This window comes from Cucumis sativus, chromosome 1 (assembly GCF_000004075.3).
Source record: "Cucumis sativus cultivar 9930 chromosome 1, Cucumber_9930_V3, whole genome shotgun sequence".
Lineage (NCBI taxonomy): Eukaryota > Viridiplantae > Streptophyta > Magnoliopsida > Cucurbitales > Cucurbitaceae > Cucumis > Cucumis sativus.
Window position 1 is genome coordinate 227,791 of NC_026655.2, and position 27,355 is coordinate 255,145.

The 27,355-nt window shown below is 36.7% G+C and overlaps 6 protein-coding genes across 8 annotated transcripts; 2 read left to right on the top strand and 4 right to left on the bottom strand.

Moving 5' to 3' along the window:
* Window positions 1-1,211: 1,211 nt before the first annotated feature.
* LOC101211154 (protein DEK) lies at window positions 1,212-6,816 on the bottom strand. The gene is made up of 11 exons (XM_004137988.3): window positions 5,878-6,816; window positions 5,758-5,791; window positions 4,617-4,696; window positions 4,405-4,464; window positions 4,129-4,239; window positions 3,960-4,040; window positions 3,802-3,876; window positions 2,603-3,122; window positions 1,932-2,029; window positions 1,807-1,837; window positions 1,212-1,705 (listed from the first exon to the last, which is right to left on the bottom strand). Exons 1-11 carry the CDS (start codon window positions 6,472-6,474, stop codon window positions 1,551-1,553), a joined length of 1,842 nt encoding a protein of 613 aa, XP_004138036.1. The 5' UTR covers window positions 6,475-6,816; the 3' UTR covers window positions 1,212-1,550.
* A 2,757-nt stretch (window positions 6,817-9,573) lies between these two features.
* On the top strand, window positions 9,574-12,478 carry LOC101222310 (SWI/SNF complex subunit SWI3A). Its single transcript, XM_004138205.3, has 7 exons — window positions 9,574-9,735; window positions 9,946-10,484; window positions 10,607-11,116; window positions 11,299-11,477; window positions 11,564-11,610; window positions 11,860-12,020; window positions 12,144-12,478. Exons 1-7 carry the CDS (start codon window positions 9,651-9,653, stop codon window positions 12,321-12,323), a joined length of 1,701 nt encoding a protein of 566 aa, XP_004138253.1. The 5' UTR covers window positions 9,574-9,650; the 3' UTR covers window positions 12,324-12,478.
* A 472-nt stretch (window positions 12,479-12,950) lies between these two features.
* LOC101222548 (recQ-mediated genome instability protein 1) lies at window positions 12,951-17,582 on the top strand. 2 transcript variants are annotated; one of them, XM_004138206.3, is made up of 8 exons: window positions 12,951-13,648; window positions 13,806-13,976; window positions 14,097-14,242; window positions 14,471-14,598; window positions 15,230-15,645; window positions 16,237-16,347; window positions 16,428-16,556; window positions 16,715-17,582. In XM_004138206.3, exons 1-8 carry the CDS (start codon window positions 13,109-13,111, stop codon window positions 16,877-16,879), a joined length of 1,806 nt encoding a protein of 601 aa, XP_004138254.1. In that variant the 5' UTR covers window positions 12,951-13,108; the 3' UTR covers window positions 16,880-17,582. The 2 variants fall into 2 exon arrangements, with proteins under 2 accessions (XP_004138254.1, XP_011650728.1); XM_011652426.2 differs by having other exon boundaries at window positions 13,495-13,631.
* Window positions 17,583-17,735: 153 nt separating this feature from the next.
* On the bottom strand, window positions 17,736-18,978 carry LOC101211404 (HVA22-like protein e). Of its 2 annotated transcripts, XM_004137989.3 has the most exons (5): window positions 18,772-18,976; window positions 18,629-18,655; window positions 18,423-18,545; window positions 18,084-18,256; window positions 17,736-17,939 (listed from the first exon to the last, which is right to left on the bottom strand). In XM_004137989.3, the coding sequence occupies exons 1-4, from the start codon at window positions 18,816-18,818 to the stop codon at window positions 18,097-18,099; spliced, it is 357 nt and encodes a 118-aa protein (XP_004138037.1). In that variant the 5' UTR covers window positions 18,819-18,976; the 3' UTR covers window positions 17,736-17,939; window positions 18,084-18,096. The 2 variants fall into 2 exon arrangements, with proteins under 2 accessions (XP_004138037.1, XP_031736094.1); XM_031880234.1 differs by having other exon boundaries at window positions 17,736-18,256; window positions 18,772-18,978.
* A 1,595-nt stretch (window positions 18,979-20,573) lies between these two features.
* LOC101211653 (ribosomal RNA-processing protein 14-C) lies at window positions 20,574-23,154 on the bottom strand. Its single transcript, XM_004137990.3, has 3 exons — window positions 23,029-23,154; window positions 22,848-22,925; window positions 20,574-21,974 (listed from the first exon to the last, which is right to left on the bottom strand). The coding sequence occupies exon 3, from the start codon at window positions 21,972-21,974 to the stop codon at window positions 20,925-20,927; it is 1,050 nt and encodes a 349-aa protein (XP_004138038.1). The 5' UTR covers window positions 22,848-22,925; window positions 23,029-23,154; the 3' UTR covers window positions 20,574-20,924.
* A 1,554-nt stretch (window positions 23,155-24,708) lies between these two features.
* Window positions 24,709-26,955, bottom strand: LOC101211886 (heavy metal-associated isoprenylated plant protein 7). Its single transcript, XM_011652613.2, has 5 exons — window positions 26,494-26,955; window positions 26,181-26,394; window positions 25,895-26,097; window positions 25,700-25,790; window positions 24,709-25,531 (listed from the first exon to the last, which is right to left on the bottom strand). The coding sequence occupies exons 1-5, from the start codon at window positions 26,500-26,502 to the stop codon at window positions 24,972-24,974; spliced, it is 1,077 nt and encodes a 358-aa protein (XP_011650915.1). The 5' UTR covers window positions 26,503-26,955; the 3' UTR covers window positions 24,709-24,971.
* Window positions 26,956-27,355: the final 400 nt, after the last annotated feature.

The window sequence follows — 27,355 nt, forward strand, 5'->3', positions numbered from 1 at the left end:
TGAGTAATGAAATGTTACCTTGTTTCAAGGGAGAAAAATCAATTGAACTTCAAGACAGCAGGGATGTGAATTCAAATCCTTACTAAAATGTACTGTAAACCCAAACCAAATGTATAATGTCACCAGTTCTATTCAAGATTCAAATTTGTCCGCATCGCCTGTTGGAAGATTTACATGGCAGAAGTTGTAAGGTTCTAAAGAACATTTATGGCTTTCTTTCCCCATGAGAAAGTAAAGTAATTATATCCTTCTCCGGCGAGGTCACCGGTATTGAAAACACGGGGTTGTCCCCCCACCCAAAATCCCTGCTAATAGGAGCTTTGCTTTATCAGGACGCAATCGTACTGCTGTGCGGCCCTCCTTAGGTCTTGAGCTTAGATAATGTTCCTATCAAGAAACGGTAAAAAGGCAAGCTCCCCGAAGTTTCACCCCACAAATTCACAAACTCGTCCATAGCCCCGACCCCATCAACGACACTGTGGTTCACGCATAGTCCAACCAACCACGAACTCACTACATTTAAACTTAGTCACCTGAGACATTATTGCAAGATTAAGGATAAAAGAGCAGTAAACAAAAGTAATCATGATAGCACACCAGAAAATCAATCTCTAAATATTGAGTGTGATGTGTATATAATTAAGTGATACGAGGTATACTTTAATTAAATCCAAAAATTAAAATCACAGTTATGACTTAACTTTACAACAAAAGGAAGGAATTGTTGGAAAACCTGAGCAACAAAGTTGGAAGCGCCAGAGATGTCAAAAACCAGTTTCCAATCGATGGAGTAGTCAGCTTCAGCCTCCAAAAGACAGCACACCTCTGCCGACCCGTACGGTCTCTGAGTTTCATGTGAGCTGATGGTGAGACGCACAGCAAGGGGATAGCTATGGACCAAGCAAGCTGCTCCGGTCACCACAAAAGTCATAAATCTTAAATTAAACATTTCAACAAGTAATAAAATATTGAGCCGAATTAGTTACATTGAAAAGAAGTAAATTATTTAGCACCTCCTATAACCCGCCATAATAAATCGTTAGCAAAGTCTGAGTAAAATTTTCTCAGTATGTAAGAATGTGAATGCCGTTGCCAGTTAGACCAAATAACGGTTTCTAAGTTGTGACATTGAGTTTAAGAGCATAAAATAAATTCCATCTCCAATCCTGCTTATTATAAAGGAAACAATACACATACACATTAAAGATGACTGAGTGCAACCAAGATAGAGGAATTAATCATAATCAGCTTTGCAATCTAATACTTTAAACCTTGTTCCATTAAGATGTAATCAACTAACTACTTGTCTAGGGAGGGGCTAAAATACAATTAGTTTGCGGGGGAAGGGAAAAAATGGGACTAGGCTAACAAGTTACCATACAAAAATGTTAAATCTATATGGTACATTATACAGACCATGCCAGAGATATCTAAACATTTACTGTAACAATCAAACTGCAGATGGAGATCATGAAGAGATGATCATTCAGGAAAGTGTGTAAAACGATCTTCTGCCAGGGCTACAGAAAAGTAAGGATACATTAAACAAGTTAAGCATCCTCATCCTTATCCTCGTCTTTGTCCGTATCATCACCACCATCATCATCAGCCTCCTCTTCTTCATCACTCATGTTATTTATCACATCTGTTATAATATCCTTCACCTCTGCTTTCCTATGCATTAAATCCACACCAAAGTGGGTACCTATTACAAAAAGTTATCAAGTCAGCATGATAACAGGCCATTTCCTTCATGAATATGCAAAAAATTGTGTGCATGTGGCCATCTACCAAACCAATACATACCAAGTTGCCTGAGAATGTCGGACAAAGTTGCCTGCATGCAACAGATAAAGAGAAATAAGGATGAACAAGAGCATAATTTCTAATCATTCATAACGAATCCCATCAGACCAAATTTTTGTACTTACAGTATTGAAATCAACTTGCTTCAGAATATTAACTACAACTTCATGCATCTCCTCTCTGCTGGGTTCTTTCTTAGCTTTCTTGCTACTCTTTCCCTTGCCTAGTATTATAGAGAGAAAACAATCATCAGCCAGTGTTTCTTCTTTTCCAGAAAAATAAACAAAACAATCTTGCTGCAATCTAAGAGTCCAGGAAATTGTGTAGAAGAATAAAGATAAACGATCCTCAGAAAACAAAGACTCTGGGCTGTATTTATCTATAACTAGCAGGGTCTTGTGGTGTATTCCTGCTAGGTAACTGAAAAATGAATTATAACCTTTTGACACGACGTTGAGCTTCTGCTGATGACTCGTATAGATATTAGAATTAAAACATTACATCCAATGGGATTTATGCCTTTCACAATTGAATAATAAAGAGCTCAAACTCGCAAATGCTTTCAAAATCATTGAAAAATTTTATAACTCTAATCCCCCAACCAGAATCTTAAAATATGAAACACTTACCAAGAGAGGAAATTATCTTGTTCTAAACAAAATATTATGATGTCGCACCCTGAGCCCCATCCCAAAAAAGAAAATAATGATAATGATAATGATAATAATATTAATAATAAAGAGACTAAAAATCGAATGGCAACAAAAGAAAAGACAATTGGTAGGTAGGCATTCACCTTGTTCTTCTACCGAAATCTTTGCAGGGGCTTTGCTTGTCTGTTTCTTTCCTGAAGATTTTTCCTTTAGAGGCTTCTTTTCATCGACATTTTGCTTTTTTGATGAGCCCTTTGGCTTTGATGGTGAGGCAACAGATTTGACAGCATCCTTTTTTGAAGCCGAATTAGATGATTTTTTAGTTGGTTTTGCAAATTCTTTAGCAGATTTCGCAACTTCTTTAGCAGATTTTACAGTCACTTTCTTTGTAGAAGAAGATTTTTCAACAGATTTAGACCCAGAATCTTTTCCAGCCTTCTTAGATGGCTTCTTTGGACTAGGCATTTTCTCGGGTGTCTTATCATCCTCATCTGATTTATCCTTTTCATCGATTTCTTCTTTTGAGCCAGTTTCATCATCATCGTCATCTTCCTTATCTTGAGAAACATCCTTTTCGTTTGAGGCTTCAACTTTATCATCCTCTTCTTCTTCCTCAACATCCGAGGTATGTTTTCTCTTCTTTGTAGGCTGAGATTTTTGTTTCTAGAGGGTAACAGAAGTATTTAACAATAGAAAAACAAAGGTTAGAGAACAAGTAGCTCTTGAACATCAAACCACAAAGGTTTTCATTTTCCTTTTTTTATGAGAAACAATATCAAACCACAAATATTTATCTGGTAAATTATGATCAAGGCCTTCCCCTGATCAGTAGGAATTTAATTTCTTTGTTATATTAGTTTCCTTTTGGGCGGGAGCTTCCTTGTCTCCTGCCTTAGGTTGTCACTTTTCTTTTTGAATATAATCACCTTTTATGTTTCTTTTATACAGACGCAAAACTAAAAGTTAAAAAAGAAAATAATAATAATATTTATAAATTTAAAAAACAAAAAAAACGTACCCAGTAACACAAAAGGTGAAGAGCCTTAACCCTCTTATCTTAATACATACAGACATTTTTTTTGGTCATAGTACTCAACCATTGAGATAATATATCAATGTCAATTCTTTTGTTCACCAACGAGGGCAGCTGATACTAGTTATGCATTTTACCTTGATTCCATTTTACAATTGGCTAGATAAAACCACTAAGAAGGCATTTAGAGAAGAGTAGAGTCGTTAATCATAACACAGGCAATATAAGTCATGAAATTGACATCTTTCAAGTTGTGGGCCCACAAACTCCTAGCAACAAGCATGCCCTAAATACTAAAAGAATGAATACCTTAGCAGGCACTTCTGTAGATTCTCCAGAACCAACTGCCTTGCCTGAACTGGACCTCCGTCGCTTTTTGACTTTCTGAAATACAGATAGACAACAAGCTTTTAACAGTATAACAATTACAATTGATGATACTCGATACAACAATGATTGAATAAAACCTGCTTCTTGTCAGCCAACAAAACATCAGTTGTAGCATGTGGTGACTCCAAAAATTCTAATAACTTTGCTGAGAGCTCCTCCTGAAGACATAGGTCCGAAGTAGTAAGTTTGAGCCAGAACAAATAAATACAACACGTGCTATAGATATTTTGGCTCATAAATTCTTGCCTTCTTTACAGTGGCTTTGTTTATTGGAATATTTAGCACATCACAAAAATCCACCAATTTTTCTTTGACACACTTATCAATCTTCTCTTTTACCTTCGACCTTTGTTTTTCCTGCCAAGAACATATGAGCCATAAAGTAAATAAATAAATAAACAGCTGCAAAATTAGAAATCAAGACTACATTCTCAATAAAGGTCATGAGTTGTAACAAGTTAAGTAATTATTTCGAGGCATTTTTTATAATAAAGATAGTAAATAGTTAGATAATGAAAATACCTCATTCTCAACCCAAATATAACCTGAAAACTGGCTTATATTCCTTTTCAAGGTTTGAGCCTGCATAAAATAGGCATTCCAATATACATGAAAAGATTACTACAAGCCAGCCAACAAATTAAAGATAATATGAATAAATATGGTCATTTAATGTATTATTGGCCCTACAAAGTAACTACTAGCCACACCAAAATCAAAAATATCTTTATAACCTTTGCTTTCTTTCCAAACAGAATTGTATGAAGTAGTTGCAGATTGTCGTCAGCTTTTCTCTTTGACAATTTGAATGCCACTGAAATAGTTCTCGCAGTTAGCTAAAAGAAAAGGTATAGTCGAAAAATTAAAATAGGTTCACAACAGCATTGGTTTTGACGTCCTTCACATCAATATACAACTCCCTCCAAGCAAGACAAATTCTCACAAGATATGACCCGAGCATGACAAGACTTGTAAAACACGGAAACAAATATTAGGTGAACCGCTAGTCATTCTAAAATTTTAACATACAAAATACACAATGCTTTGAACTAATAAAAGCACACGAACACTAACAGTCAACACATTTCATTCTAATATGCATCTTAAATTCTTCCTCCAAGAGAACCTGACGATTTAGTTCAACCGAGTATTAAGAAAGCAGATGTCCATATATATACAAAGTTGTTAAAAAATCAGTTCTGACCTTTGAGAAATATGAGAGAATAGTGGCAGTGGTGAACAATTTTTTCCTTGGATACATAATTCATCAGGATTTTTATTAATTTATAATCAACTGGACCTATTTTGCATTCACAAAACAGCCCAACTACACTATATCTTCTGATGCATGAAATGCTTGAGATATTCACCAATTTTTAGATTGAATTTGACAATCTAACAGAGCTATGATGGCTTAGCATAGCAGTTTAAAATTTCTAAGAACTTCCACATCTGCAGACAATTTTCCAGTTCGCAGTTGAAAATCAAACTTCAAGTAACCTAAGATTAAAAAAAAAAAAAAAAACTGGAGAAAGAGGGCAACAACGTTATGAAACCATTATAAGACCCACGTTGCAGAGCTGACGTTAAATGCATAATTCAACCCAAGAAACAAGACACTCAACAATGGGACGAACAAGAAATATACCGGCACCAACATTAAAAACAAAGTAAAAGAAAATCTTAAATATATTAACAAATGTCAGTCTGCACTTGATTGTTCTGGCAGATTAACAGAACACATGAAAAACATTAAAAAATAACATTTTTGCAAAATCATTGGCTACAACAAGACTAGCCCACATCAAAAACTAATGAACAAATAACATTTATCTTAATTTTGATGAAAAATATTACATAAAAATCAAGACTTACCATTTGGAATATCCTTGAGCGTAGTGCCACGGCCCTGAGACACGAGAAGCGCTTTTTAAAATGTGGAGGGTAACACCAAGAAAACGCAATATACAACGAAGAATGAACCCACCAACATACCTTTTCAATTGAGAGAGCTTTGCCTGCAGAAGACTTTCCAAACCTGCCAGGCGATGGCACAGAATACCGCTCAACTGTCTTTCTCTCCCTAGCTGGCCTCTCAATGGTCGGCGTAACCGGCTCCTTCAAACTAGAATCTTTTTTACCTTTCTTCTCTACAGAATTTTTAATTGATTTCGCAGACACCTTTTTATCCTTCTTTGCATCTGTCTTTGATCCCTTCTTCGGTACCTCCCTTTCTTCCCGTTCACCTTCGCCTTCAGTTTCAACCTCGTTGTCACCTTCGTCTTCCTCCTCTCCACTACCTTCCCCTTTGTTGTCAGAATTAGTTTCCTCAACTTCGTCATTCGCAGCAGTGCCCTGTTCCTCACCTACTCCCTTAATTTCCGGGTCACCTTTCTGGTCGTCGGCTTTGGCATCACCATTTACCTCTTCAGTACCACCCTCTGCACTAGAACCTTCCTGTTTACCAGGTACAGCAGTGACTTCTTTCCCCGAAATCTGGGCTTGGGAAGTATCTTCATCCTTAGTCTCTCGACTTGCTTGGACAGGAGCTTCGTCGTCTGCTTTCTTGTCTTCTATGTTAACAGACGCCATAGAAGTAGGAAAGGAGACAGAAACGCGGAATTGTAGGTAGAGAAGAGTAGAGAGGGTAAAGTGAGAGGGAATTGAGAATTAGGGGGGGAAACCCTAGAGAGGGAATTTAGTAGAAGAGAAGGGAAGAAGTAGAAGGGGTTTGGAAAATGAAAGCGCGTAGAAAGAGAAACAGAGATGGGATCGGGGGGAGGGGAATTTTGGGTTTAGTATTAGGAATGTGGGTGAGGGCGGGGAGAAGAAGCGGGGTTTCAAAATTTTTAGAAAGCGAAAACTAAAAATGTTAGCGGGCTTGCGCCTGCTTTTCGCGTTTTTATCCCTCTGCTTCCCTTTCCCGGCAATCCAATGACCAATCCCCCCCCCCCCCCCCCCCCCTCTCCCCTCCTCTCTCTTCCTCTGCCCAATTTTCCCTTTCTTTTTCTTTTAAATATGAAATTAAAATTAAATATGGCTTCCAATCCATGAGATTAGCATGATCCCATATATCTCCGCTGTCCACGTGTGCATCTCTCTCTTGCCAATCAGTTGTTATTATACTCTTTTTATTTTATTCTTATTTTTCTCTTAAATATCCTATTGGTTCACTCAAAATTCCTTACTACTCTTCCCCTTTTTACTTTTTACTCTCTCTCTCTATGTATTGTTTTTTACCCAATTCATTGTTTTTGTTCATTTTTTTACCTCCTAACTATGGTTAAAACAAATTGGAGTAATTGGTGGGTTGGTGGGTTGGTGATAGAAAATCCAAGGGATTATACTATAAATTTTGAGTTACATAGTCTATGTCGATGAGATTTATGTTTGTGTTAGCTTTAAACGGTGAATGTATTGGTCATACGTGTCGTCGTCCTCTAGTTTTATGCATGTGTGTGTTTGAAGTTGTTGCGACTCATTCTGAACCTAGAGTTTTCAAGCTTGAAAGAGTGGAGCATTTGGGTGAGATTTAAATAATAGCAATTACGTGAGTGTTAGATGAGTGTGGAAAATGACGTAAAATAGTGAAATATTGATTAAAGTGACGAAATTGAGTCAAGCGTTCTTAATGTGTCTCGACTTGATCTTGAGGTCGAGGCAACTTTGAGCCATACAAGATGCTTGTTCACTCTTTAAGGTTAAAATCAAGGCAGGTCTACCTCCTTCTTGTAGTGGTCCACTTCTTATGGCTCGAGGTCACAACCCTTGACATTGGAAAACCCTACCTTGGTTTATGAAACCATACATCCAAGTGCATGTAAAATATAAGGTTACGAATATTGTTTGGTGTAAAAAGTTGTTCTTACTTCTACCTTGCTCCAATCATTTATTGATTGTTGATTTAAGTATCGTAGGTTTTTGTGACAGACACCACTCTTGTGTTTCAAAATTACAAATTTAATGTTAAAGACGCGTGATAGTCAAATTAATATTTGTACTTACATTTTATCATCAACGTGATTGTTTGGCAATGAGGCATGTTTCATTTTACTTTGTAAAAAAATACACAGTTGTCAAGCATACATAGTGAGATAAGCTTATACCAAATGTTAATTGGTCTGTTCTTGATTTCAAGTAACTAAAGGTAATTAACATTTGGGTTGAACTCGATAAGCTATTTAACCAAACAAACATACAAAGATTAAAAAAAAAAAAACTTGGGCAACCCACCATACATGTCTAAAGTTAGCAATTACAACCCAATGTGTGTCTATGGCTCCAATCATGATAATTGTTTCTTCCAACCATTATAACCTATAGTTAATTATAATGTTACCATTCCAAAATCCTATTTGTTACAACGTTTATTATCCTATATTTGTTTTTATATTGCAACATTACTAATTTTCATTCATACTAAAATGGCATGCACCCCATATATGTGTTACTAAAACTTACACCAACTGACCTTTTTCACGTACGTGTACAATCATTGTACATTTATAGATAAACCTTTTTTTTCCATAATAGTTATTCCATGCTTTGATGTAAGATAGAGATAAGCGTTATAAATATTTAAGTTGAATGTTAGGTTGTGTTCGTTTTATAAAGTACAAGGACACTATTTTAAATATATTTTTTATGTTACAATAACACGTTTAATTGAGTAATTTTACAGGTCAATTAAATATTTACACCAATTGTAATAAACCACATGGGTAGGAGTTGTCACCTAATGTATACAAAACAATAATAACACTCTAATAAAAGGTCGTTAAGGAAATTTTGACCCATTAAGGGTCTTATGTGGTCGGGTTGAGCTAGAATAAAGTTATTGTTCAACCACTATATCGAAAAAGGGGAATGGATGAATGACCACTCTTGTTGGCCTAGCACACAATTAAATAAAACAATCGGTGATAGGGTCTACGACTTAGCTGAGTTGACAATCGAAGGTATAGGGTTCACGCGACCAACTTAGCGATGTCCATGACTTCGCCTAGTCGTGGACCTTAACTAAAATAACCTAAATAGGGATCTTTATTTATATGTTGGACGCAACATTGTCATAGTTTTCACAAAAGTCACAATGAACTATAAATTTACACAAACATTGAGGTCAAATGACAAGACTACCCACATATGATATTAATATTATAGAAAATAAAACAAAAGTGGACAGATCCCAATTTCAAAAATATATATAATATATTGTCTTAAATATTTTATTTCACATTTATTATTTATATTAAAACTAACATAGGTACTCTATTAGTTATTTAATATATTTATTTTAATTTAATTGTAAGATTTATCGTTTATTAAATATTTGATGTACATATGATATATAACTATTTTAAAATTTCAATCAAAATTTCTTTCCGTTATTTTTCTGTGGGTGATTTTAGTAAAAAAGTTTGAATATACTCGAGGTGCATAGATGTAAAATAAAATATTTATGACAATAAATTATATATATTTAAAATGAATGGAAAGACAGTATAGGAAATAGAACGATTAAGACGTTAGCTGAAACTTTGATAGTATTGGGCTTAGCCAGAGCCCAGTAGGAGGGCGGAGGGCGGAGGCAGCACCCTGACCCAGATGAATACCGGGCCACAACATTATTGGACCGTCATGTAATTACGTCAACAGCAGGCAAAGTACCGCGTTTTTATTTTTATTTTTAATTTCTTTGCCTCTCTTACATCGCCGTAATACTAAAATCTACGTCGGACTCGACTAAGCTCACCGCGCGGTTCGCGATGGAAGCCTCACTACGGGAACCGAGTTATAGACGAGCTCCAGATGAACCAGACCTCGATCTATACACAATTCCAAGCCACTCCAGTAAGTTTCTCTCTCTTTCTCTATGCATTTTCCCTCCAAACCCTAACCCTAGGACCTCCCCACTTCCTCTGCCATTGAGGATCTTTTGGATACACACGCACTACGTAGCTTAGGGAATTGAATAAAGTACGAAGGGAATTTTTCTTGTTCTATGCGTACAGACACAAGAGTCTTTCTAAACTGGGACTGAATGTTCAACTAATTCTTCAGGTTGGTTTTCGTGGGACGATATTCACGAAACAGAGAAATTAGCTTTGAAGGAGTTTTTTGATGGAAGCTCAATATCAAGAACTCCGCGTATATATAAGGAATATAGAGATTTTATTATCAATAAGTACAGGGAAGAGCCTTCCAGCAGGCTTACATTCACCGAAATTCGGAAATCTCTGGTGGGCGATGTTAACTTGCTTCATAAGGTGTTTGCTTTTTTGGAGACATGGGGGCTGATCAACTTTGGTGCAACTTCTGATGACGATGATTTGGCGGAGGTGGAAGATGGCGAGAGTTCTGTAATTAAGATTGAAGAGGGGGTTCCCAATGGAATTCGTGTGGGAGCAATGCCAAATTCGGTCAAGCCAATTTCAGCACCACCTGTTGTGGAAGACAGTGTGATCGTTAATGGGAGCGGGTTTAAATTACCTCCTTTGACTTCTTATTCAGATGTTTTCGGTGACTTGTTGAAACAGAAGATTTTAGTGTGTGGGAACTGTGGCCAACTTTGTGGATCTAGATACCATCAATGCGCCAAGGTACTTTCTTGTCATCACGCGAATGAATATTCCTAAAGCATCCATTGACAAATCTCAATTGCATCTCTCCACTACTGGATTTTGATGAATGTCTAACTCTACTTTTTAAATATTATACGTAGGATGATTATTCAATCTGCGAAAATTGTTTCAAGGATGGAAAATATGGGGAGAAGAGGCTCTTGGAAGATTTTGAGTTGAAGACCACCGAGTTCACTGAAGATAGAAGCAGTACAGGAGCTGTGTGGACTGAGGCCGAGACTCTGCTTCTTTTGGAATCTGTTTTGAAGCATGGAGATGATTGGGAACTTGTTGCTCAAAATGTTCAAACCAAGACTAAATTGGATTGTATATTGAAGTTCGTAGAGTTGCCGTTTGGGGACTCCTTGTTATGTTCTGAAACTCAAAGGAACGAGGTTAGTGGTCCTAATAACAACGTTACTAGTGAGAAAGAAACTACAGACGGTCCACCAGAAACTACAGAGGCTCCACCTAACAAGCAAGAGATTGCCGGAAGTGAAGACCAATGTACCAAGGACATAAACGAGGACGAAGATGGAGAGAACCAAGGGCCTCCCAAGCGACAATGCACTGCTTCTATTCAAGATACGAGCAGTTCTCTAATGAAACAGGTGGGATTTATGTATTATGTCTTATTATCTACATCTTCAAGTAACTGCATTATTTGTATATAAGTGAAGTGAAATTATTGAGGGTTATCTTTTCTTTGCTGAATGGTGGAGAATAACATATCAATATTGCTCGACTTTGCTCTCCATTAGCTGACCTATAAGCACTTATCCTATGCTATTAGGTAGCTTTGATATCAAGCATGGTCGGACCACAAATTATGGCGGCAGCTTCTACTGCTTCTGTTACAGCACTTTGTGACGAAAACTCATATCCAAAAGAAATATTTGATGATCAAAACTTCTTTGTTACTAATGGACTGTGTTCTGCGGCTTCCACCACATCAAATCACGAGGTTGAGAGGTCTGTATATTTGTTTCTACTTTTCTTGTTTTGGCCAATATTTGATTGACACTGGAGATAACCTTATCTGTAAATTTCTTCAATAGGATTCTCAATAACGAAGATTCAGTCGCTAAGGAAAGGCCTCAATCAGGTACTTATTGTGAACTTGAAAGTGCGGAGTGATTATACGCAGTTTCCCATTTTGTTGGACCATGTTTTCCAATAAAAAAATCTACGTGCGATGCTCTGTTTGAGTATTCTGTCTCTTTGCCCTGCCATAACAAGTAGGATTGTTTGCATTTTTTGGTGTGGGTTCGTGTCATTGCTAGCTCCTTCTCTTGTTTTATTGTACATTATTTTGGCTCGTTACTTTGCCTTACTATCTTCACTTTTCCTTTAGGTGATATAATGGCCGAAGACAAAGATGACATAGCTTTAATCTTACGAGTTAGAGCTGCAATTGCAACAGCACTTGGCGCTGCTGCAGCACATGCAAAATTACTTGCTGATCAAGAAGAGAGAGAAATGGAATATTTATTGGGAATAATGATAGAAACACAGGTAACCATTCTCTGAACTACACATTCCCGATGGTTTGTAGAACAAAACACGAAAGTTGTTGTAAAACATGGTTGATTTTGTGCCAAGTGATAAGTGTCTACTCGTTGTGAAAATGGTTTACAGATGAAGAAGATGCAGCGCAAAATCAAGCATTTTGAAGACCTGGAGCTGATTATGGAAACAGAATATCCTGTGATTGAGGAACTAGAAGATGAACTGTTGATGGAGCGGGTTAGTGTGTTGCAATCTGCATTTGATCTCGGTATACCTAGGTGGAAGGATTATCCTTCTGTGAGATCTTGACATGACATCCATTCTCTTGTACCATTATGATGTATCAAAGAAATTATTTATATCTTAATCTCAATTGAAGATTTGAACCTTCCTTTTAAGAGAGGAAGGCCATATGATACTTTGATCAAGCTTATTGAATTCAAAACATAAGCAAATCCACTGTAGTTTATAGACCACTCAAATTTATGTTCAACCACTCCACATACATATGATAATACACCAAAGAATTAAATTTAATATCCCTAAGAGTGGACGGTGGAAATATAGCATTAAAATTAATCAATCACAACAAATCGTAAAATATTTTATTTGAAAAAACACACATACACACACCAAACATTCATATTTGTGGAAAGATTTAGATCCCATTGTTCTAATTGTAAATCTGACGTTGAATTAACTTTGCATGGCGCTAAATTTGAAGAATTTCAACAAAGGCGGTTATGTATTTTCAAAAATTGAAGGCCTTGGCCTCACACACACAGGCTTTTATCTAATCTTCAAAAGAAAAAAAAATAACATTGTAGTCATAATTTATGTGCACTTTTTTAACAAATGAACAAGTTTAGGGACATTTCTTATAATTTAACCTAACTAAACTAAACCCCTAAATTTGGTTTCTTAAAAAAAGAAAAATGAAAAAGGAATGAATGGAAGAATTTGTGTTATGAAAATTTAGGGGTTACTTGAGATGAGAATGAGAAAGACATTTGTGCGATTCTACTTCCCTTCTACTGCACACATCAGGTGGAGGGAAGAAGGCCCAAAATTCAGAGTGAAGGAGGGAAGCCACAATGACAAGAAGGCGCCTTCGCCTGAGCTGGTCTTCCGACGAAGACTTGGAACAAGACTCTCACTGCCCTGATTCCTCCCCGACCTCCCTTCAACCAATCATTCTCGACAACCTCAACTCTCATTTTAATCCCAACGTTTCTGAACCCGTCCAAGTTCCCGATTCCGACGACGACGAACAACATTTTATCGACGTCTCCGACCATCTCTCCCCTCCTTCTCCGGATTCTGATCATTCTCTCCCTCACTCCCCCGACCTCAATCCGCTCATTCCTGGTCTCGTTTCCACTCACCCCCCGTGTCCTGTAAGTGACTTCCTTCGGGGACTTGGCTTAAGCTTGAAGAGAGAGTGGTTGGATGCCTGTATCCGCTCTCTACAAGGGTCTGTACCAGGTTTCTTCAGCCTCAACCATTCGGAGAAAGGAAAGCTGTGTTTCGAGCAGTTTTTGGTTTCTGATATGAATTATGTGGGTGCTGGTGTCCTGCCTGAAAATGTTGATTCTATGCATCTCGTTGACCTCCCTGGTCCGTACGTACTGCAGGTTATTTGTGCTAGTTCCTTGAGTTTATACCCATGAATTTCTTTTTGGTTATGATATCATTTTGGTCACTGTATGAAATTTCAGAGGTTATAAGAATGACCTGCTGCTTGAGGTGGGCAAGGTTGTAGAGTCCTAGCTGAATTGTTTTCCTTTTCAGGTCGATGAAATAGTTAACATCAGTTGTGCTCTGAAAGGTAGATATCAGACTGCCCCTGCTAATATTAAGAGGTGCCTTAAACTGTCAATGACGGATGGTGTTCAACGAATTTTTGGGATGGAATACAGACCTATTAAGAATCTTGAAGTTTTGGCCCCTGCTGGGTTGAAGGTTGCTTATCTTTCTCAATCCTCGATCAATTATTCTCTTTTTTCGTCAACCAGGTTTATGTGCTTCGAAACTAGTAGATTAGTTGATGCTAGGGATCAATTATTTATAGCTTTTGTGCAGGTAGTAATCAGCAATGTAAGTGTACGACGTGGGCTTCTAATGCTAGTACCTGAAGCTTTTGAGGTTCTAGGAGGTCTGGTTGAAGAATTGGAGGCAGCTCGGAAGCGGCTTGTTGATGAAGTGAACAAGCCACCTAGAGGAAGCAGGTATTATTAATGCCTAGATTACATAGTTTTCATCCATTCCTTTCTTTGTTGGGTTCCATAGTACAATTTTCTGTGTCCACTATCCAAGGAAGACTTCAAACTTGCGTTTTTGCACAGTTATTTTTTGGTGGACTTTGTCTTTCTTTTCAGAAGAGCTTATCATAGGAACATCATATCTTCTGCTGTTTTCTGGTATTCAATAATTTGTGATTTGTATACTTTGTTCAGAACGAGAACAGGCGTAGTTCCTTCTTTGGCAAGTAGAGCAACACGTGCTGCATGGCCATCAGACAATGTTCAAGAGCCTGGGCATCCTAGTAGAATGGTGGATGCTGAACCCTCTCATTCAAACCAAGGTACTAATCGGTTAAAATTTCCACGTTCTTTCTTTCCGGGCGAAAAGGAAACTTTTTTTTACGTTGCCAACTGGATATTCAGTGTGTCAGATTCCTGGAGACCAATTAGCTGCTACCAGTCTCTATCTTGGGCAATGTTGCCTAATTTCATTCTTCCATCATGTGCATTTTTCGTTCTCCTGTTTTTCTTTAACTATTGATACAAACCGTAGTGGGGAGAAACAGGGATACGACAAGATAACAAAATATGGAAGTGGAAGGGAAATGCCTGTTCACTCTTAATATTATAACTAAATAACTAATTTATTCTGGAATGAAAAAAATTATAAACTTCAAAGTAGGAAGACGACAACTCCTACTAGAATCTGATGTAAATTCCATGGTCTAGTAAAATTATTTGAATATGAAGCCTAATGTTTATCTGAATATAAAAAGATACACAATTGCACAAGGCATTTGATATTTTCCAATAGATTAGCCAAGAATGTCAGCCAAGTTTATAGTGGATGTTTTTTCTTTTATTATTTTTTTGGTCTTGAATTTTATGTTCAATCTGTGTAAACTGGAAAGAGCTCTGTTGTTTAGATAGTGCATCACCAAATTTTCTTTGTTTTTTGGTCTTGACTATCAGGTGCTCGCATGTTCCATAGGGGAAATGAAGCATTTACTGCTCCGGTTGCTGATGCATTTACTACACCAGTCAGTAGAACAAATGCTAATTCTGAGCTATCTTCTAATTTTGTTTCAAATGTTGAGGAGATTCATTCTCATTCCATTCCCAGTGGTAGAGCTCATACTGAGCCTACTATTGTGCCCAATTCGGTAGAGGACTCCAGTGTGGTCAATTCAGTGGACAATACCAATATGGGCAATTCAGTAGACGATTCCAATGCAGTCAACTCGGTAGAGGATACCATCATGGTCGACATCGAGCATCCTCTCATTTTATCTGGCGATAGAGAAATTCCTTTCACTTACTTGGCTAGTTTGTCGGCTAAGTTGGCAGCAGCGAAGGATAAGTCTCCATTAGTTCGGGGAAGAATCAAGGTGGGATAAAAATTCATATTTCTTTACTAGAGGACTAACGCTAACACTTCTTGTTCCAAATGAAAGCAGGGCATTTTTGTTTGTTTGTTTGTAAGCTCCCTACTTGAACAAGATTTGTTCTATGCCCTTGAGTTCTGAAGCTTGTTCATCCTGAAAGCTTAGAATTTATTTCATCAATCCACTGGTCAGATTGATTATTTGTTGGGTCAGGTAACTAACTCGTAATTAATACGGTCAACGTATGTGCAACTTACAGCAGTATTAGATGAATGTTCAGTCTCGTTCCTCTTTATCCCGAGTGGCACCGATGAGGGTAAGGAAATCCTATATGTGGATGACGTGTGGTGTCATAGTTATTATTGGAAGCATGGAGTTACACTTCTGGCTGATCAATATATAGAATTTGGAGCTTGGTTGTTCTAAGCATAATATTTGAAAAATCCGTTTTGTTCCTTTTGACTTAAGTGCTTGGAAACTGCTCATATTGATATACTGAGCATGGCATGGTGAATGAAAATAAAATTAAATGTAAACGGAATCTAATAGTTTCTGTACTTACTGAAATTGAGAACATAATCTTTGTATTTGTAGTGCTTTTTGACTGGTGTAAAAGGATTTCAATTCAAGCGAAGGACAAATTACGAGCTACGTGTGTATGTGGATGACGGCAGCCTCATTTCTGAGGTCCTCATTGATCACGAGGTGAGTCAAATACCGTACAGTTTACACGTACCCTAGTCAAAGAGAACCATATCCGACCGCTTCTTATGTTTGATTATTAGGTTGTGCAAAAAGCGATCGGCCATTCTCCAAAGGATGTTACGGACGCTATTGATTCTTCTGATGTCAAAGTAGTGAGTGCTATGAAGGAGACTTTGAGACAGTTTCAAATTTTCTTAATAAACTTTGAGGTAAACTGATGGCTTCAAGTATTTCTAACTACCAGTTATTGCTTCCTCCCGTCCCGCTAATTTCAAAAGATTATGCCTTTTCTGTATATTAATTGCATATTCTGTATACTTTGAGTTAATTTAAAAGCATTATTCTCTTATATGTTGTTTCATCGAAGGGTACAATGCTGGTTGAGATGAACAGAACGTCTCTTCTGCCAGTTGTCCTTGAGATGTCGGAGGGTTGTCTGGAATCTGATGCTCGGTTGCTCTTGAGAAGACTTGCGTGTTCAAATTCTGTTCCAACTGATGAACATGCCCGTATTATAGACGTATCCCCTTAATCGAAGGCAAGAAGAAAAATGTCTCAAGATCAACAATTTTTCAGCGAAGAAACTCATTTTTATCAGACTATCTTGGACCGGGGATCAAGGCAGTGAAGCTTCTCTGGAGCTACACAATCTCATTACCCAGTGACAAATGAAAAGAGCTTGATGGGCGACCCACAGATTCACATATGTTGTCAAACTGTTGATAATTGCAAGCGCGAGATCAATAAAACTTGAAATCAACGGTTTTATTGGCCATCAACATCCAGAGAAAACGAAGTCAGAGTTTCTCCTGGAAGTTTTACTCGGGCCATTTGTCAGGAGAGAGCCAAAACTGATCGAGATTGGTATTCCTCTATCATGTCAACATCTATGGCAAAGAGAATCAGAAGGCAACCAACCGTCGGTAGAAGGGCCGTGGCAAAGATTTTAGAAGATGCTATAAATGCTTCTACAACCAGCTCGGTGACATTCCATATTTATCAATTCTTTCAAACGTCATATATTGTTCAATATGTACATGCTCACTATAATTCTAGTTATGAAAAAGTACCCATGATTGGCACTATATGTCTCTAATGAGTTTGTTAGTTTGTCAATGTCAGAATGTAATACATTCTTTTGGTTCATTATTATTAGATTGCGGACAAATAACACAACCATTCTGCTCAACTACAACGTGGGATATTTTTACCCCGAAACGTAAGTTGATCCGTCACATTCAGGCAATTCCTTTCTCTTAAATTTCTAAGGAAGATTTTGGCCAAAGGTGAATTGACAAGTTGGCTCAATAGAGATTCGGTTGATCGTCAAATTGTGAATATAATTTTATAGAGTTGGTTGTATGGTATGACAAGTGTGAAACAAGATATGGCGACACACAACACAGCTATGAATTATAAAAAAAAGGGTTTGTTTCATTTACAAGGATGTCCATTATAAGTTCTATTTAGCACAGACAAACGAAACACAAAAGACAAAAGAAGTCAAATCCAGAAAGATGGTCCATCAGTAGCAACCAAACTCTCCTTTATGATACATTCGTCATCAAGATTCCAGCTCCCTCTCTAATCCACTTCACAAAAGTAGAGACAAAAACCAAGATTAAAAGATATCACTAGTACAATTGTGCTATCTGACGAACTTCTTTACAGAAAGATGAGTGTGAAATCATCGTGTAGTCATTCATATTCATAATTATTAGAAGAAGAAAACTCACTAATTATGTAAAATTAGTGATTCTTGGGTTTGGCATCAGCAGAATTGCCTCCTACACCATATTTCTTAATATGCGGCCTTGCGAATCTTTCATACAAGAAAGCTGCACCTTTGAACTGAGGCAGAACCAGCCACGCCACAAATACCAATTTCACCGAATACCAAATTGGTATCCTGCAACTCAAAAATATCAAAGATTCAAAACCCATGAAAACTTTGTATCTTATACGGTTTCATTTCAGCCAAGAAGGAGAAGAGAAAAACAGGGAACCCAAAAACCCATCTGGGTAAATTTTGTAACTGAAAAGAAAAAGAGGGGAAAACCACAAATTGCACTAACCACTCTAATACAGGTTGAAGAACCATCTCCATGAGAGTGAGAAACGAGTAGATGATCCAATAAGCCAACCACTGTTCATCGTCCAATTTAGAGGTACTTTCAATGGCTACAACCGACGCGTATCTGTTATGTTCCAAAAATTTCAACAAATTTTCTTTTCATTTAAACTAACATCAAACGGAGAAAAGAGAGAGAGATGAACTTACAGAGGATACAGCAACATCAAAACAGGCCTACAAGAATCATCAAAAACAAAAAAGAAATTAGCCACAAAACCCCACATCCAAAATTACCAAGGCGTTTCGTTTTATTAAAGTTAAAAGAGAAATTGAGTTTAATCCATACTAACCCAGAAAGAGTATGAAGTTGGGTAGCCAACGTCCAAAATTTACTCATTTTTCTACAGCAGATTGAAATTGAAAGGAGGAGAGAAAAAAAAATGGGGAAATGGGAATCAATAGGAATGGTGATTGGTCAAAGAGGAAGGAGAAAGTGTTTTATATAAGACTTGAAAAGGATGAACACGTGGCAGGCAGTAGAGAGAGCATCTAATTCTTGCTTCAAGGCGTGCCTACAAAATGTAAAATTAGCACCGCCCATTTCATTAATAACGTTGATAACTTGACGCTCTTTGTTGAATAATGAATGGGATTAATAAGTTAAAAAAATTGAATTAGGATTACTTAATTGGTATTAAGTAATTAATTGGGTGAGGTGCCTTCCCCGTGTCTAACGCCACTTCCACGTTTGCTTTCTTTTCATCAATGTTGAGGTCGGTGAACTTCTCCAAGGTCTTACCACCTTTTGACCAAACCCAAATCTATGTGATTCAATTCTTTTCTTTTGTATTTCTTACACGTATTAGATAATCTATGTTCTTAATTTATAAATTAATCCTAATATTTACTTGGATCTTAAGCATGTAAGCATGATTCTTCTCCTTCAATGTAAGTTCGATGTTCAAATGATCTTTGGACTTAATTGATCTTTTAAACTAAATTAAACATATTTTTGGGGCAACCCAAATATTAATACGAAATTAGACCCAATTAGCTTTATATCATTGCGAACACTTCTTGGTATGAAATTAGACAAAATTAACTACTCTACTTCTTCTTCTTTTCCCTCTTTTTTAATAAGTTGTTTGTGAAATTCTATGTATTGATTCTTTCCTAATAGACTACTTCTTCTTCTTCTTCTTCTCCCTCCTTTTTAATAAGTTGTTTGTGAAATTCTATATAATTGATTCTTTCCTAATCGTTTATCTTTCCCTTTTTGCCTTTGAATATGCACATCCTGAATATTTTGTGCAATTTCATGTTAACTTTAACTAATATGGTTTTCCCACAATTTCATGTTGCACAGTTTACGGATAGTTTTTAAATCATTTGACATTTATGGTTTGAAGATATCATCTCTATAGTAGGAGAAATTATTTGAGAAGAGCAGAGCCAAGAGGACTAGATGTATTGAATTGAATAGCTATGAGACCAACCTATGTTTTCAAAGAACAACTCCACAATTTGATGAAATTCAAACTGAATTATTGGTTTAGGTTTGAAATAAACATATGTATATGTTATGTTTGATAATAAATATTGACTGTTTATAAAGAAATGCAAGATGATCTAATAATTCATCTTTTAGGACACCACCCATTTTCAAAACAATAAAATAATAATAACCACAATGTGACTTAGGCCTCTCCCTAATTTTCTGAAGGAAATTCCACAAAAACTTTTGCACCTCTTAACTCTAAATCTGACTATCGCCTATTACTTATAACCCAAAAAACCCAACAAATTTGATGTCTAATTACTAGAATACCTTACTACTAATTATACTAATATTCCTACCATTTTCCTAACTAGGAGCTGAAGTCCTACTTTAATGTAGTGAAATTTGGAATACAATTGAATGAATAAAGAGATATCTCAAGAAAAAAGTGAGGAAGAGACGGCTCTAGAAAACGTAAAAAAAGAAAGTTGTATGCATCCACAAAACTACATGAAAACAAACACCTAATCACCTATAACACAACATTCAACAGTGAGTAACTTGATTTAGGAGGAGATGGCGCACACACACATATATAAAGAGTGGTTTTTCACTTTAAATAATCTCATACATTATTCTCACATGATACAAATGTGTTGGTGAAGTATTGGGTTAGCAAAAAACTTTCATGATAATAAGATCACTGAAGGAGGGCATTAATTAAAGAGCCCAATAGAACGGATAAGAGATAGAAAATTCTATATTACTTGGAAGACACAAAATGCTATCTTAAATCTCTCTATTTTCATCACTTTTTGGCTTCTCGTTCTTCGTAACTTTTCTTTCACATGAAGAACAGAAAAAAAAAAAAAAAAGGGGGGGGGGGGGGGGGGGGGGGGGGGTTTACTCAGAAATGAACATATATATGTTTTGGTTGGATTTCCTAAATATACTAAATCAAAACAAAGATTGCAACAACATTGCAAGGTTAAAACCAGCTTTGGCTTAAGCCGTACCTTCGTTGATGAAACCTTCCTTGCGACCTTCAAAGCCGGGCCGCATAAGCTTCTTCTCCCTCTTTGCAATTTTCCGCATTTTCTTATCTTGAATTTTCTGTGCTATGTTATCTGATCTCTTTTGCTGTCTTTCTGCTTTCATCTTGTGTGTAGTTTCAATCCTTTCTTTCCATTTCTGAACATTCTTCAGTTGCTGTTTCTTTTCCTTCTTTAAGCTCTTCATCAGGAGTTTTGCATCATCGTGAACCTTTAACCCAGCAGCCCTATTCGTTGCTGCTTTCCAAGAATGCTTCTTTGAGATTATTTCGCCCTTCTCAGGATCCTTCTTTGCTTCCTCCAATTTTTTAGCTCTGTCAAGCTCCTCCAACTTGGAGAACTTTCTTTTCTTTTTTTTCCCATGCTCTTCTTCGGACCCCAGTTTGACGTGACTGAAGGCAAGTTCTTTAGAGGCTTCAACTACATTCTTTTCAACTTCATCTTTTGAGGGATAGCCTGTTGATTTCTTTTCCTCGAGCCCATTTTCTCTCTTCTGTTTCTTATGAATCAGTTCCCTCCTTTCATTTCTTTCCTTCCTCTTCTTCTCTCTATTTGAACATTCTGAATTTCTATTTGCTCGGAACTCTTCAATCTTTTGGTGCAGACGTTGCCGAAGTTCTTCATATGTCACTGACTGATCATCCTCCCACCCAGATGTCATTGGCTTATCATCCCTTTTATTTTCACCAGTTTCAATCCTTAACTTGTTCTTTTCCAAGTTTTGCTTAAGCAAATCAACGGTTGATTTATCAGACTTCTCTGGATCCATGCGATCTCTTTTTACTTTCTTAAGATTTTCTTTCGATTCCTTCTTGGCCAAAGCCTTCTCATTCTTGCTAAGGCCTTGAAACCAAGGTTTCTCCTTTTCGTCATTAGATAAATAGAACCTCGCAGGGATGAGCTCCACCAACTTGTCGATGAACAGGGCATGCTGATGAATGATGGACTTCAAATCAACATTAGTATTAGAAGTTGTAGCAGTCTTCAACTTTTTTACTTTCATCTGCACAAATAATCTCGCCACTTAGTCCTTAAAATTGATTTGTTAAAATGTAAAAGAAATAAAAAATCAATGAGTTAAAAACCAGAGAGGAGATAAACAATTATTCACAAAAAAAAATATGCAAAATGGGAATATGAACAAGTAAAAAAAATGAAAACAACGGTAAGCAATCAATCATTCTTCGTTTCCAAAATCCTTCATTTGCAGCAAAACACACAAGCAATGGAGACCACGTGGTAAAGCAACGGGATAAAAAGTGTTGACAAATTCAAGAATTTTCAAAGTGAAGGAATTAACAAGCACACAGTGTACACATCAATGATAAGAAAGAAGCTGATTTTCCATTTTCAAATATTGACAAAGGGTGTCAAATACAAAACGATGATTCTGTTCGATATAGTCAAATGTGCTTCAAATCTTTACTACATGCTATAAAGAACGCTCCAAAGCTTAATGAATATGTGTGCTCACGTTTATTCAGTACATTCGATACATGTCAAACAATTGTCAAGCGGATTAAACAGCGTTGCATATTTGTAAATAAGGTGTCAAACTAAAATGTAGGTGCAGAACAAATCCGATTTGAACTTTCCCATTAGTTGTTAAATAAAAAAAAATGTTAAAAGACTAAAATACATCAATGGCGGGAATTCAAGTTGGTGCTGTGAAAATTAGATAAAGAACTCTACTCCTCCGATTACAAACTACTTTAACATTAAAAAAAAAAAAAAAAAAAAAAAAAAAAAAAAAAAAAAAAAAAAAAAAAAAACACCCAAATGATAAAAGAAAACTGTAAAAGCAAGTTTTCGATACTAAAATTAGTTCGGTTCAGGGGAATTTTGTACGTAGTAGTTGTTATTATAAAGATCCTACCTTGAGATAGATATGGCCGGACTAGGTGCGGTCCTCTCGGACTTGTTACAGTTGCTTGATCCTATCAGATCAAATCTCCTGAAAGACGCAAAATATAGTTCAGATATGGAAAACTGAAATAGTTTCTGGTCAGGAAGTGATGAGAGCGTCGAGGAAGAAGGGAAATAGGGTTTTTCAGTACCTTCTCCTTCTCTATTGACAATTCGGGAAGGGTCGACGAGAATTTGCGATTCGAATGTGGCGCCGGAACCCTCCACTCTCCTATCCAATGGTTGGATTCTTATATCCCTACAACGCTTTAATCTCAATCGTTCACGTGTCCAACCTCGTATCCCGAACAAATATATGATTTTCTTTTTAAGATTATAACTTTTTAAATAATATTTATTTTTCTAAATTAAAATTTTGGCTAAAAAAATTACCATTTTACTATATATATATATATATATATATATAAATTAGGAGATAATAGGCTTCACTTTAAAAACTAAAATAAACCATCAAAATCATTACCAAATGATCGGATTTGTATCAAATAAAATTTGAAATTAATGGTTATACTAATCCAAACACCGAGTAACTTGGCTCTCTTGTCTTTTTGGTGTATTTGAGTCATACTAGTCATTGTGGTGATGAGTGCAATTAACTTCTGATGTCTTGGTCTAATCTTGATTAGTTTAAAGCTAATATTCTCAATCATTCATTAATTGTCTATCTTGTTGGTCGAAATTAGTTAAAGGCATGTGACCATAAAAGGAGTTGACGGCATGTGACCATAAAAGGAGTTGACGGTAGGGATTAGTTATTATTTGAGTGTCCTTCCAGTAAATAAACTTATGGATTTGCTCTCGCAGAGGATGTTTCCATAGTATCCACTTTAGGATATGAAACTCAAGTGGATTGTTAGTGTAGTACTTATAATTGGTCGAAACGTTAAGGTATGACAAGTCACTTGACGTGCAGTTATTTATTATATTTAGTAATATTGATCATGCTACTACCTCTTGTCAAGTGGTTTATAAATTGAAATAAAAGGAAGAGATGAAATAAAAATTATAAAAGTTTAATAAATTAAAATCAAACTGCAAGAATAACATTTAGTAACCAAATAAAAACTTTTAAACTTTTAAAATTTAAAGAGGTTTCTTTCTCCTTCATTTTATCATGAGACCCCTCCCATAGTGATCATTAATTATTTTCATCCAACTTTCCCTTTGATTGTCCATATCCACTGTTTTGTTTTGCCCAATAACCAACTTTTCAAACCCATAACTCATTCACTTTTCATATTTCCTTTTCCTTTTCCTTTTTTGCTACCTTTTGTTTTCTTTATTAATAACAATAATCCTATAAGTTATATAGTGGCACATGATCCCCAAGTACACATAAACCTTTGGCAACAGTCTTTTAATTTATACATTTCTATTCAAAAATAGCTTTTTCAAATACTTTGGTTCCAAATAAAGTAACATTTGTAGCCTCCTTTCATGGTGGAACTCACTCTTCATGACTCACCACATGTTCATATAAAAGTATTCAAATTCAACAAAGTATGAATCTAAAGGTATATCTACCTAATAATATCTTTACATTTAACTCTTCATTTCAGAATACAAAAATATCATAAATAATTGTTCAAGACTCAAAGTGGTGAGAAGATGCTAATAATTTTGTTTTCATGAAGAAGGTTGAACGCACTAAAGCAATAACCTACGTTGTTTAGATTTGAGATAAACATGCATGGATTTTAGATAAACATGCATGTTACTGATTTACTCGTGATTGTTACATGCCCTAATCATGGAATAAAAAACATACATATATATGTATAATATATGTTTAAATAAGTTAATACACAACAGAAATTCATTCCCTCTTGAAATGATGTTATTATAAGTCAATATAATTCAGTTGACCCATTGGGATTTTTGTGTAACGATCCTATATATATCACACGTTACTAATTTAATTATATATAACATACCCCAATGTTTAATATCATGTGGTAGTGGTAATGGTAGAGAACTTCATAACATTCACAAAATTCTCCCATTCATTATACTTCCACCTCAGTAGAAGATAATATTCCTATAGAACAAAACAACACCACAAAAAGCATAAACATTACATGATCGAACAAGCATTTGGATTTTCATCGCTGAACATCTGAGGTGGATATGCATGCCCCATCATCACCGGCGGCGGGTACGTCTCCACAGCCATCTGTGGCGGTGGGTACGATGTGTCGCCGATCACTGGCGGTGCATACGGATACATTTCCATAATGTACCTTTGCGGGTAATAATGGTATTCATTCTTCTTCACTTCCACCATTTTCGGGCCTTCTTCTGCTGCTGCTTGGCCGGCGTCGCCAGGGGCCGCTTCTTCTGCCTCCCCGTCGCCTGGGGGAGCAGCCGCGGGTTTCTCCTCGACTACACTCTCTTCCTCCACCTTTTTCTCACTTTCAACTCCGTCACCGGCGTCGGCTTTCTTCTCTTCTTCGGCTTCTTTCACAGCAACGACTTCTGATTCATTATTCTCCGGCGTAACTTCCGGCTCTTGCTTCACAATCGCGGCGTGTTTTCCCGTCCGGCGGTGGACATAGGCAACCAGCGCCGCCGGATCGAACGCTCCTTTCACAGAGACTTGTGAGCTTTTTAGATCTGGGTCCACCGATTCAACACCTGATCATCACCCATTCATTTCCAACCACACAAATATTAATGATTGAGCGTATTTTTCAATCAATGAAAGATTAGTCAAACAATCATTCTACTCTTAGTCTTACTTAAAATTCCAAATCAGATCAACTTGTTTATTAAAAATGAATAGAATTATATAGAAGTGTGAACCTTTCATTCTGTGTATCCTTCTTTTGATTTCTTGAGCACAAGCCTCGCAATGCATGTGCACTTTCAAGACGACAGTTACAATAATCTGAGGCTGCAAAAGGAATCCAAAAGGAAAGAACACATAATTAATATCTAAAAATATTATATTTTCCAAAAAGAAAAAGAAAAGCAACCATAGAACAGCAAGAATAAAACCTGTGGTTTAGGGTCCTCTGTTTTGAGTTTCTCTACAGGTTCAGGGACTGGAGCAATGGGCTCGGGCTCGGGAATTGGAGAGATCAATTCAACCCGTCGGTGGCTTTTCCTCTGAAGTCTGTTTAAAACCTTGACCGGATCGGCTTTCTCTCCTTTCACCACAACTTTGTGAGTTCTACAATCAGTCTCCACGCTTTCAACACCTAAAACAAACAATCCTCAAATATTACTCTGTTTCTGTAGTAATTTAACCAACATCGTTGAGTTTAAAGATAAAGAACCCAACCCTCAAAGCCTCTGAGGCAGCGGCGGACTTTGCGGGCACAGCCTTCACAATGCATAAAGACAGAGAGCACAATATCCTGAGGTGGTTTAGGAAGAGGCTTTTCTTCTATCACATCTTTTGATTCCTTCTTCTCGCTCTCACCTTCTGTTTTCTCTTGATCAGGAGCCGCTTTCGGCGGTTCCTCTAGTTTTGTATCTTCCGGTTTCCTGTCTTCCTAATCAACAAATCCATACAACACAAACAGAATTAACTCACAAATGTGAAAAGAAAAACAGAACAGAAACAAAGAAACAGACTTGGGTTAATTAGAGACCTCTCCCATTGGAATGAATTAATCGAGAGGTGAGGAGGGACCAGCTGGTTTGATTATTGGAAATCTAAAGAAGATGAAAGAAGATCAATGGGTTTTTGTTTATGGGGTTTGAAGAATTCAGTTTGAGCTGCAGATCCCAAAATCCAAGATCGTCGTCATCATCATCCAACACTCCTCGTGTGACGTGGTGTGTTTTATAATGGCCAGGTTCATCTTCTGCTGCATCGATATCCACAACACAAACAACTCATGGATCCTACAGCTTTCTATCTTTTTCCGAGCCCAAGCCCAAAATTTTCACCACCTAACTCCCAGTTCCTTTGCGCCTAAGTACTCAAATTAACCAAACATCAATGATATCTATCTACTTTAATTCATGGTTTATTCTCAAAGTATTATACAAAACAAATACAGGTCCCCGCCAGCCACACCAAGATGAAGAGGACTTCCAACTTTATTGCTTTACCACAGTTTAGGTCGGTTCCTCATTCTCTAAATCATCTTTCCCCTACCCCTTTTCTTTGTTGTTTCTTTTCCTTTATTCACTAAATTATTCATCCACCAAATTATTGATACGTAAGTACGCAATCATGATTCAAAGTCGAGTCAGCATATCATATCATGTGTGTGCCATGTTCCAAATATGTTCCTTCATTAACTACTAAACTAGATAACATATATGACTAACTTTCTTGTTCATATAACTTAAATTAACACATATAGTTCACTCATCTTATGAGATCACACCATCTTTACAATGCCCAAATGTGAACTTTGGGTAGGGTTTAGTAAAAGAAAATGGGAAAATAGATAATAAATGAAAATGGGTGTTTTGCAAATATTTTGAGTGAATGAATTGAAG

Coding starts and splice junctions, on each gene's coding strand:
- LOC101211154 (XM_004137988.3), bottom strand. CDS start 6,474: ATGGCGTCTGTTAACATAGAAGACAAGAAAGCAGACGACGAAGCTCCT. Junction 3,123..3,801: donor CTACAGAAGTGCCTGCTAAG/GTATTCATTCTT, acceptor GTTACCCTCTAG/AAACAAAAATCTCAGCCTAC. Junction 2,030..2,602: donor GATTTCGGTAGAAGAACAAG/GTGAATGCCTAC, acceptor CTATAATACTAG/GCAAGGGAAAGAGTAGCAAG.
- LOC101222310 (XM_004138205.3), top strand. CDS start 9,651: ATGGAAGCCTCACTACGGGAACCGAGTTATAGACGAGCTCCAGATGAA. Junction 9,736..9,945: donor CACAATTCCAAGCCACTCCA/GTAAGTTTCTCT, acceptor CTAATTCTTCAG/GTTGGTTTTCGTGGGACGAT. Junction 11,478..11,563: donor TCAAATCACGAGGTTGAGAG/GTCTGTATATTT, acceptor TTTCTTCAATAG/GATTCTCAATAACGAAGATT.
- LOC101222548 (XM_004138206.3), top strand. CDS start 13,109: ATGACAAGAAGGCGCCTTCGCCTGAGCTGGTCTTCCGACGAAGACTTG. Junction 13,649..13,805: donor CTGGTCCGTACGTACTGCAG/GTTATTTGTGCT, acceptor TTTCCTTTTCAG/GTCGATGAAATAGTTAACAT. Junction 13,977..14,096: donor TGGCCCCTGCTGGGTTGAAG/GTTGCTTATCTT, acceptor GCTTTTGTGCAG/GTAGTAATCAGCAATGTAAG.
- LOC101211404 (XM_031880234.1), bottom strand. CDS start 18,818: ATGAGTAAATTTTGGACGTTGGCTACCCAACTTCATACTCTTTCTGG. Junction 18,656..18,771: donor CAACTTCATACTCTTTCTGG/GTTAGTATGGAT, acceptor TGATTCTTGTAG/GCCTGTTTTGATGTTGCTGT. Junction 18,546..18,628: donor TTGATGTTGCTGTATCCTCT/GTAAGTTCATCT, acceptor GGAACATAACAG/ATACGCGTCGGTTGTAGCCA.
- LOC101211653 (XM_004137990.3), bottom strand. CDS start 21,974: ATGAAAGTAAAAAAGTTGAAGACTGCTACAACTTCTAATACTAATGTT.
- LOC101211886 (XM_011652613.2), bottom strand. Junction 26,098..26,180: donor CTGCCTCAGAGGCTTTGAGG/GTTGGGTTCTTT, acceptor TGTTTGTTTTAG/GTGTTGAAAGCGTGGAGACT. Junction 25,532..25,699: donor AAGGATACACAGAATGAAAG/GTTCACACTTCT, acceptor GGTGATGATCAG/GTGTTGAATCGGTGGACCCA.